Here is an 11,483-nt window from a genome sequence, read left to right as displayed (position 1 = left end):
ATAATTAAATGATATAATAAATATATATCATAAGTCTTAAATAATAATAATTACATCTTATATCATAAGTAATTAATCAATAATGAAAATCATTATTTTTCTCATAAGTTTTAATATTTAACCATAAGTTTTAATCAAAAGTTCATCGGGTCGTATCTTGAGCCCCGGGTGTCGGTTTTCGGTGAGCCTTACATATATCTCCGCCTAAGAAAACCACCCGACACTTTGGTACACTCAAGAACACACCAAGAACAGCCCACAAGTCGTGATATACAGCCAATACACTACTTGGAACTTTAATTCAATCAAAAACGTGTTTTAGACGTAACGGGTGATTCGTGGCTTGGATTGAGATGACCCGAACATGAAAGTTCGCCCCACCATCAGTTCTAACACACTAACACACCCTAAAGTCACCAAATATGGTCACAAAGTCGGACCAAACCTGGTTCATACCAAAATCACATTTCAATCTTAACAAAATACCACTTTGATCATAATTAGGGTTCCGGGAATTGAAACGACATGAATTCGGAGTCTAAAATTAACGTCTTGATGAGAGGAACTCATCTAGATACTTTATTTTAACATTTATATCAGTCATCATATCAGAAACACACGAAAAAGCTGCTGTCCAGAATTTTACAAACCGAAAACATGTGATTATGAGTACATCTATGCATACAAACACCATTACAATAATCCACAAACATCATACTACTAAATAATCATAAAAATACAGAAAATAAATGAAAAATCAAAAGTTCTAGGGTTAGGGTTTATACCCTAATCAATAATCAATGGATGTTATCGCGTAGAGGAGATTGAGAGGAACGCGTTAGTGTTAATCAATCCTTGATCCAAGCTTTAAAATTAATTGATGATGATGATGTTGGTGGTGGAAGTGGCGACAGCTCAAGGGAGTAAAAGGGGAGGAAGAGAGCAAATATCTAAAATTAGGTTTGATAAAATTAGGAATAAAATGTAAAAATGAGGAGTATTGCAAAAATGAATGGGGTATACCCCCCTCCTTGACAATTTCGGCCAAGAAATGAATGGGGTGGGCCCCATAGTGGCCCAATTTGATAAATGACAAAATCCTAGTGGCCCGAACGCCCGAACGAAACCCGAAACGCGAAAACGTCGCTACGCGATTGATTTTTCGAAGAGATAATAAATACGCGAAGAATAAAATATATAAACACTATATATAATCATATGACATCAAAATATCATATTTAAAATAATTAGGACTTAAAAATTCCAAAAGTTCGACCGTTGGTTTGAAAACCGAAAAGATTCGCCGGATAGAAATCCGCGACACGTAGAAACGTACAATTAAAGATATGAATACAAATATTCATATAACACATAATAATTAATATATTATTACAAAAATAATAATATAGGTCATAGAAATGACGTGGCACGAAAAATAATTAACGGTCGTTAAATAATTAACGGTAAAAGATAACGGAAAAAGTAGGGTCGTTACATAAACAACCAAGGGTCACGTTTTATTTTGCTGTTGATCGCCATCATTTCAATCACCACCACGATCACCATTAGTCTACTCGTAAACACCACCATCATCTTCAACCACGGCCACTACCACTTCCATCATTTTGTGTTTTGATCTTCCTGCCGTGAACATAACCCACAACAGCCACCCTCAAACGCCATCGAGTAAACACCTTCAACCCCAATGTCTCACTCACTGATTTTGCGGTAACTACTAATCAACCGCTGCCTTGGTTCTATTTTTTTATTTAACAAACGCTAAAAATCACGCGAATGATATTTCATGAGTATTAATGGAGATGGTTACTATACGAGCATTCTATGAATGATAACGAAACAGTGACATGAACATAACGATGTTGATGTTAAGATGATGATGATGGAATTTTGATGAAGATTAGAATGTTTGATGATGATAATCGATACTATGATGAGGATGTAATGAAAATAATGATCGAAAATGTAAACGGATGAAGATGATGCGTGATGATATTGATGATGATGATGGTGCTACAGATGGTAATGATATTATGATGTCAAGATGCTGAAGATGTTGCAATTATGATTACGAAGAAGATGATGATAATATGAAACACATAATAACGGGTTATTTATAAATGCGGTTGGGATATATATTCAAAAAGGCGGAGCTGGACGAGTGGCTTGTCGGTGGAATGCTAAGCTAAAGGTCTCAGGTTCGATTCCTTGCTGCAGCGATTAATTTTTTTTTTTACAACATGCTCATGGACTTCCGACTTGGGCCGAGAGACTCAGGGTGTTTGTTGGGCTGAGATGGTCCATTCTTCAAATTGGGCCGTAAATGGATGAGTGGGTTAGTGAGATTGTTGGATTGCTATGTTAGTTGGGCGAGATTTGAGTTATAATTAATTGATGTGAGTTGATCTTAGAAAAACTATATTGGACGAATGGTATGCGTGTATGTTGGGGAAGCGAGAGGTCTGGGGTTCAAGCCTTGGCAGAGGCAATTATTTTTTTTAGGCTTGTTTCTTCAAAGGTTGTGCTCTACAATTATTAAGTATTATCATTATTATTATTAGTATTATAATTTTTATTATTTTATCATAATTTTAATTACAATTATGATTATTAGTATTATTATTATTGTTATCACTAATATTATTAACAATCCTAGATTATCATTAAATAATACTATTATCATTAGTAATAAGATTATTAGTATTATTATTAGGTACTAAGTATTATTATCAAAAGTATTGTTTTCATTATCATTATTATTGATATTATTATTATTACAAAGATTATTAATGGTATTATTATCATTCCTATTAAAATTATCATTTTCAAAAGTATCATTTTTATTATCGCTATTATTTTTTTATCAATATCATTATTATTACTATTATCATCATTATTATCACTATTATTGTTATTATTACAAATAAATATTATTTTACAAAATACATTACAAATATATTAATATTACATATTACTAGATTTTTATGACATTTAGTAAGCTATATATATACAAAATATATTAATTAATATAAATATATATATTCTTATCACATATAAATATATAAATATATATATTCTTATCACATATAAACCTTGAAATAAATTCTATTTTTATATATATTATGATAAATGGTAAATATTATATTATTAAACTACTATAAGTATTTACTATATTAATAAATATATTATATAAATAAATATTAACTGCTTAAAGTATATAGGATAAATATAACTTATTTAGTAATACGATATGTAAATTATTAATATATAAACTTGTTAGTTGTTATTACGTGTTTTAATATATATATATATATACGAATGATATAGGTTAGTGAATCCGAGGTCAACCCTGCATTGTTCAATGTCGTCATATGTATTTTTACTACAAAATACAGTATTGTGAGTTTCATTTGCCTTTTTACCCTTTAATATTTTTGGGCTGAGAATACATGCGCAATTTTTTATAAATATTTTACGAAATAGACACAAGTAATCGAAACTACATTATATGGTTGAATGATCGAAGCCAAATATGCCCCTTTTTGCTTGGTAACCTAAGAATTAGTAAACCGATCTACTAATTGACGCGAATCCTAAAGATAGATCTATTGGGCCTAACGAACCCCATCCAAAGTACCGGATGCTTTAGGACTTCGAATTCGTTTTTATCATGTCGGAAGGATTTTCCGTAATGATAGGGGATATTCTTATATGCATCTTGTTAATGTCGGTTACCAGGTGTTCAATCCATATGAATGATTTTTGTCTCTATGCATGGGACGTTTATTTATGAGAACTGAAAATGAAATTCTTGTGGTCTATTAAAATGATGGAAATGATTATTTATGTTAAACTAATGAACTCACCAACCTTTTGGTTGACACTTTAAAGCATGTTTATTCTCAGGTATGAAAGAAATCTTCCGCTGTGCATTTGCTCATTTTAGAGATATTACTTTACTTGGAGTCATTCATGACATATTTCAAAAGACGTTGCATTCGAGTCGTTGAGTTCATCAAGATTATTACTAAGTCAATTATAGTTGGATGTGTTATGAAATGGTATGCATGCTGTCAACTTTCGATGTAAAGAAAGTTTGTCTTTTAAAAACGAATGCAATATTTGTAAAATGTATCATATAGAGGTCAAATACCTCGCGATGTAATCATATGTTATTGTATTCGTTCCTATGAATTAGGACGGGTCGCTTCATACATCATCCACGGTCAGACTCACAGTCGACCGTGGCGCAGCCGCATAGCAGTTTTACCAAGTTAATTTTTTATGTATTGGTCTTTTGCTAGAGATAGTGTAGGCTTATGAATTCATGTCGTCTTACATATGATTAAACACTTATCTCTTTTGTGTCATCATCAAAACAAAGTGATTAACTTTTGAATATTATAATTGAATTCTTAACCAACAGTTTAAATACTTAAAACAATACAAGGAAATAACTTTGGGAGCAAGAAAACGCGTTTTCTAGAATTTTTTTCTCCTGTCACGCCCTAAATCGCGATCGCGAGATCCTTGTCTTCACTAGTTTCGCGATCGCGAAATATGTCCTGAACAGAAACTCCAGTCATTAGTTTTGAACTCGCGATCTCGAATCCGTGCAGCAGTTTTTCGTTTTCTTGATTCCTTGTTTAACTCGATTTGCACTCCCAACAATCCCCTACTCGAAGAGACGATAAACAACACCCATCTTTAACCTAACATCATCATTACCATCATCATCATCCTACAACAACAACGCGACCCGCTAATTATACCTTCTTTTGATACCGTCGGATTCGCACCCGAATCACGCCACACTTCATCCGATAACTTTCGAGCAAGTGAAGTCTTTCGACACCAAAAAATACCGCTGAGCAATAATTCGATTCTTTTGTTACTAGCTTTGGGAACGTGACCTTCTCTTTGGCTATCACACCTACCTCCTTAGTTTTGGAGATGACGGGTCGTTTGAGTCCGACCTGACCCAATTAACCCCATCGCCCAAGCAATCCACCCGTACACAATATCTTTCGCCCGATTTAATATTCCAACAAAGAATAAACCCGCCGGTAAAACAAACATGTGGACATTACCGATTAAAACCTTGTACGAGAGCACTTTCGCACACTTAATCGTCCACTTTAACACCTTTGCTTTCACCATTGGAACACCGACCACATAAGTGCGCACGAATTTGGACAAACCCGATTTTTCATCCCTAGCCAACTCACATTGTACGGATGTGTCATTAACCACGACTCTTAAGAAAACCTCTTGTTCATCTTCCTCGGTCGACCGCAACAAAGTACTATATTATATTAAGATTACTACTTTCTTTTTCCTTCATCAAAACTGTATCTTTCTTTTACCTGTCATTTCTCTTCATATTTCTACATATTTTCTTTTCTTCTCATTATAAGCGTATTGATTTCTCAATCTTTTCATTCAAAAAAAAAATAAATAAATAAAAAACACACGAAGTTTACAACGTAAATCTCTATATTTCATCTTTTCAATATTTGTTTCTTATTTTTCAAGTTCTTTCCTTAAAAAAAATAAATAAAAAATAACCTTTTCCTTCAAAATCTTCCTATATTTCTTTATTTTATTTCTTTCCAAAAAAAAATAAAAATAAATAAAAATAAATCTATTCTAATCTTCTTGATTTCTTTATATAAACTTCTACCGTATAGTCTTCTTCCATCCATTCTTAATCTAAATCTTAAGATATATGATCTTTTATCATTTATCATTTATCTTCTTTCTACAATTTTTTTCATCGTTTATCTCTTTATTTGTAGAAAAAAGATTCTTGATATCTTCTTCGTATTGTTTCCTACTATGCATTTCTTATTTTATTTTCTTTCCTTAAAAAAAAAAAAAGGTTAGCCAAGCAAAAGCAGTTACACAAGCCGCCAAGACTACGAGCTTCAACGGCGGACCATATTTTTAGTTTAATTATTATTATTCTAGATGATTAGATTAATTTTTTTTATCTCTGTTTTATGTATTTACAATTCAGTTTGAGCGTCTGTATTTTTCTGTCGCTTCCATTATGGGGGAATATTAGACTATAGTATTAGAAAAGGAATGGTCCAACCCAATTGTATAGATGGGCCTTTAGGGTTTAGTTAGGTCAGTGTATTGTATCATTCAATGTAATCATAATACCCACGAGTTTAGTTAGGTGGTATTATGATTACACTGAACGATATTTATATTGAACGATATTTATTGACCTAACTAAACCCTAAAAAACCATCTATACAAGTGGGTTGTGCCATTTCTTTTTTGATACTATAGTCTAATAATATTAAATATATTAAATAAGAATAAGGCTATATTTGGCCCGAAACTTTTATGAGTTTTTTGGAGTTATGAAAAAGCTCCTATTTAATAAAAAAATTCCGCTTGGTTAAACGAGTTTGAAGCTTTTAAATAGATAGAAAAAGCTAAAAGCTACTAAAAGTAACGTTTAGCTTCCAACTTTTTGTCATTGTACTATTTATTTAACATATTCAGTTCCTCTGCCGACCACTAAAATATATTTAAAGGGCTAATCGCTAAAAGCTACCGACTAAAACCTACCCGCTACAACTAACATATCCTAAATCCTATCCTAAAAATATTAAAAATAAGTTAAGAATTCAGAAAAAAATTCTGGTAATTGTTGCAGGCAATTAGGGATGGCAGCGGGTCGGGTTTGGGTCGAGTTTAGGTAATCCCGGACCCGGACCCGAACCCGAACCCGATTAAGAAACCCCGCCCCAAACCCGGTCCGAAACCCATCGGGTCCTCATTTACTTACATACTATCGGATTTCGGGTTTCCCCACGGGTAAACAGGTATACCCGATTAGTCATTTTGTATCTATTTTTCAATAAGTTACCAAATCAAAATATCTAAAATTAACTTAACTATTTCATGTTTAAAGCATTATAAAATATCACATACAAAAAGTTGATTGAAAAATTTCTAATATACTCAAAGTATATAAAATATCACATCTCGAAAACTTGTTGTATTTAATTATATTGAATAAAATTATACTCCTTTTCAAAACAAATAAGAGAAATCTTTCATACATTAATAATATAATACTAAAACTAAAATTTCACATAAAAATTATTATTAAAATTTCTCGGGCCGGGTATACGGGTATGCGGGTCAAGTATACGAGTTTGTATCCAAAACCATACCGAACCCGAATCCGATTTTTTTTTCTAACCATCCCGTACCCTGCCCATAATTCGACAGACTCGAATCAGACACGACCCAATTATAATGAGTTTTGAATTCCCCATCGAGAGTCATTTTGCCATTCAATGAAATATGATGTCAAATTTTGAAAGTACTTACTAATTTGAGGCGATGAGGCTAAGAAAGGGGTGTTTATAAGGAGGGGTCAAAGAAATTGAAAGGGTGATAGACTTTGTGATTGCTGATTAGTTTGATGACGCAAGGCATGATGCTATGCTGATCACCATCCATTCCTATTTCACGGATGTATATATATATATACACATGAACTGAAGTAGCATAAGTATAACCGTCTTCTGTTTCTATTGGCCAAGAATAGGAGGTAGCCGACTGTCACTTTTATCTGCTACCAGGTATACTCATCGGATTCATCCCTCTTTTGTATATTCTAATTTCATTTATCTTATATTTATTTAGTTATGATTATGAATATTATTGATGATTGATTGATGGATGATGATTATTGAAATTGAAATACTCCTACTAGTTAATTAGCACGTTAAGCAGTTACTTTGTACAAAATCGTCCACTCATTTCATTACTACTTCGGAATAGGGGATCACGTATCTATCAATCTATCTATCTATAAACACCACTGAATAACTAGCTTCATTTCTTAGATCACCGACCTATATATTATTTGTTGACTTTTTCAGTTATTTTACAGTCATTTTTTATATTTTTTATATTTTGCTTTAGATAGATAGATAGATGTTACATAACATTGATTAGTAAATATATAGAATTGCAAAAACCATTAAGTCTGTTACTAAGAGTTGTTATGGAATAGAAGTACACTTCTATATTTAATTTACGTAGGGTTTAATTTTTACTTGGCTGATATGTACAAATAAATAAACATTGTTTCTACCAGGACAACCTTTAATCTCTTGGCTGATGAGTTTCGCACCGCCAAAAGCCCACCGTTATGTAATATAAATGTAATCAGAGATCATCTGTACGAATAATCATACATCTTAGCTCTGTTTTAAGCGATCAGCCTGCGTGTATAATGTTCCAAAAATATGAATTTGATTGTTAGTGACATTTTATTTGATGGTTTTTTTTTTTAAGTTGGCCTATTACCTAATCATCTGTCTTAAATAACCAGAAGGCAGAGAATGTTCTGATTGAATTTATGATCTAAATGAATTGATTATGTGTGAGAATTTGCAATGAATACTTGTGCGCTTTTCGTATATTAAGAGTAATACTCATTGATGTAATTAATTTCTGATACAGAGAAATCAATAATGGCTTCCGATTCTGGTAACGAGAATTGCATTGGTTGGGCAGCACGGGATCCATCTGGTTTTCTATCCCCTTACAAGTTTAACCGAAGGTTCGCATCCCTTTTAATTTCTCTAGTTACTTGTTAGTTGTTTTTATTCATGGTTAAAATAAAATAATATTATACCCCTAAGTCATAAAGAGTATCTATATTAGGTCTATTTAACTTCATAAACTATTGACATGGTGCCTTGCATTTAAACGTATTTTTTGGGCCATCAGATTTACGTGGTAGATATATGAAGTTATTCCAAACATCTCTTCGCATTGTAAAAAGCAAATATTTTGTTTATCGTTATGGATCCTATGCTTAAAAGTTTAAACAATAATCGCTCTGAAAATTAACCAGGGATGTCGGAGTTGATGATGTGTCACTAACCATCACTCACTGTGGAGTGTGTTATGCTGATGTCGCATGGACTAGGAACGTGCAAGGCCACTCAAAGTATCCTCTGGTACCAGGGTATGTCTCATATTTTGACATATTTTCATAAAAGTTGAACTTTATACTATTATTTTTCTTTTTTAATTATTTTATTATATATGCTCATAATGTTTTCGTTAAATATGTCTTCTGTTTGCTAGTCATGAGATTGTTGGAATTGTAAAAGAAGTTGGTTCAAACGTTCAACGCTTTAAAATAGGTGATCATGTCGGAGTAGGTACGTACGTGAACTCTTGTAGAGAGTGTGAATATTGTGATGAAGGACTCGAAGTCCAATGTTCAAAGGGATCCGTATTCACATTTGACGGTATTGATGTCGATGGTACCGTTACCAAAGGAGGATATTCGTCATATATTGTTGCTCACGAAAGGTTAATAACCCATTACCTTATCCTGTATAATAATTTAACATAGTTAAATACAAGAATAATATTTTTGATGGTGATTATTGTACAGATACTGCTATAGAATACCGGAAAACTATCCGTTAGCTTCGGCTGCACCGTTGTTATGTGCGGGAATTACTGTTTGGACACCTATGATACACCATAAAATGAACCAGCGGCCTGGAAAATCGTTAGGCGTTATTGGGCTCGGTGGTCTTGGACACATGGCTGTTAAGTTTGGGAAGTCGTTTGGACTAAAAGTAACGGTTTTCAGCACTAGTTTGTCCAAAAAAGATGAAGCGTTAAATGTGTTAGGAGCTGACAGTTTCGTCATCTCAAGCAATGATGAAGAGATGAAGGTGAAATAGATATATATAGATTTTGTAAGATTAAATATTTCCGGACTTTAAACTAGAATAAATTTGGTTAAAGATGTCGTTTTTTTTTTATTATAGGCGATGGAGAAATCAATCGACTTCCTAATTAACACTGCTTCTGCTGATATCCCGTTCGATCAATACTTATCGTTACTGAAGAGCGGGGCTGTGTTATCGTTGGTCGGTTTCCCTCGAGAAGTGAAGTTTCATCCCGCAAGCCTTATTCTAGGTATGACATAGTCAACGTCTTCCTTTTAATCTCTCTTTTGTCTAGAGCTTTTTCCATATAGACATATAGTCCATAGCTATCATCAGCATGGCCTAGTTGTAAAGGATTTTGATGTCGTCCTACGAGCTCTCAAGTTCGAAAGTTCGTAGGTGAGCATCTTGGGGGTGTCTCGGGAAATGGTCATAAACAGTCATGTCGATGCCCTGTTAGGTTGTGTACATCCGAGTAAAAAAGACTCCTTATCCTCAAGTAACCTGAACGGAGGAAAAACTCATGGATGTACATGATTAGATTACATGATTAGATTGCATACATATGAGTAAAAAAGACTCCCAATCTCCGGTAACCAGTGGCGGAATTAAAGTAGGACAGGGGGCGCCTGCCCCTAGTGGATCTGAAATTTTGCCCCCAACCCAAAAGCCCATGACCCAAAAGGCATTGGACTCTTTATTGAAAAAAAAAGTTTATTTTCCCCAACCCAAAAGACCATGACCCAAAAGTTGTATTCTGCCTAAAAGCCTCCATATTTTATCCCCAACCAAAAAACCCATGACCCAAAAGGTTGTATATTCATGGAAGAATAGAAGAAAAAACTTGCAGTGAATGTGAACGCTTTTAAATAAAAATTCCGCCCCCGGTGAAATTCCTGTTTTCGCCACCGTCGGTAACCTGAACTGGGGAAAAACTCATTGTAGTGCAAGACTTGTCCCGTGAGTAATAAGAGTCATGCATTGCTCTCAAGGACTAGGAGTTGAGTTTGTAATAAATAAAATTTGATATTTAATTGTTAGGCATGAAAAGCATCTCGGGGAGTATAACGGGAGGTACAAAACAAACTCAAGAAATGTTGGACTACTGTGCAGCTCATGAGATATACCCGAACATAGATATTGTCCCGATTCAGTATGCAAACGAAGCTCTTGAGAGGTTAATTAAGAAGGATGTCAAATATCGTTTTGTGATTGATATCGCAAACTCGCTCAAGTAAACATGATGGCGAAGGTCAAATGCATTCTTTAGCCTCATTATTACCATATTGTTTTAAGTTCAATATCCTACAATAAAGATCTAATATGCACCTCTAAAAGGTGCTAAAAGTTATAAATTTGATTGCTTTTGAAGTAGTGTAATATTTTAGGTTAAATTGGTATTTGGCAAAATGTTTATGTTGCTTACTGTGTAATCTATATGTATTTGCTTATGTTGGGTGCTTTCCCCCACGAAACTTTCAGTGTTAGCATAATAATACTCTTATAAACTTCTTCAGAAATTTGATTTAGTGTTGGTGTAACTCTTGTTGGTGCATGAATCCCCAGCCGTAGTTTATCTTTACGTTTAACACATTCGGTTATGTAATAACGTTTACTTGTGACTATTGATTACGTTTGTGATTGTGCGTTCTTACTTTGTTAAATAATCAATATGTTAAACTGCACACACAGTCGACCGAGTGTGTGTACACACTCGACCGACTGTGTTAC

The 11,483-nt window shown here is 33.6% G+C and overlaps 1 protein-coding gene across 1 annotated transcript; it reads left to right on the top strand.

The window, feature by feature from the left end:
- Positions 1–7,557: 7,557 nt before the first annotated feature.
- Positions 7,558–11,281, top strand: LOC139898876 (probable cinnamyl alcohol dehydrogenase 1). The gene is made up of 7 exons (XM_071881676.1): positions 7,558–7,628; positions 8,518–8,617; positions 8,915–9,028; positions 9,151–9,381; positions 9,467–9,755; positions 9,852–10,002; positions 10,794–11,281. Exons 2-7 carry the CDS (start codon positions 8,529–8,531, stop codon positions 10,988–10,990), a joined length of 1,071 nt encoding a protein of 356 aa, XP_071737777.1. The 5' UTR covers positions 7,558–7,628; positions 8,518–8,528; the 3' UTR covers positions 10,991–11,281.
- Positions 11,282–11,483: the final 202 nt, after the last annotated feature.

Source organism: Rutidosis leptorrhynchoides, chromosome 3, assembly GCF_046630445.1.
Source record: "Rutidosis leptorrhynchoides isolate AG116_Rl617_1_P2 chromosome 3, CSIRO_AGI_Rlap_v1, whole genome shotgun sequence".
NCBI lineage: Eukaryota > Viridiplantae > Streptophyta > Magnoliopsida > Asterales > Asteraceae > Rutidosis > Rutidosis leptorrhynchoides.
This window is presented reverse-complemented; position numbering and strand designations above follow the sequence as displayed.

What these genes read in the sequence shown, in the direction of transcription:
- LOC139898876 (XM_071881676.1), top strand. Translation starts at nt 8,529, where the DNA reads ATGGCTTCCGATTCTGGTAACGAGAATTGCATTGGTTGGGCAGCACGG. An exon ending in GCAATGATGAAGAGATGAAG is followed by an intron (nt 9,756 to 9,851) that starts GTGAAATAGATA and finishes TTTTTATTATAG; the next exon opens with GCGATGGAGAAATCAATCGA. An exon ending in TCCCGCAAGCCTTATTCTAG is followed by an intron (nt 10,003 to 10,793) that starts GTATGACATAGT and finishes TTTAATTGTTAG; the next exon opens with GCATGAAAAGCATCTCGGGG.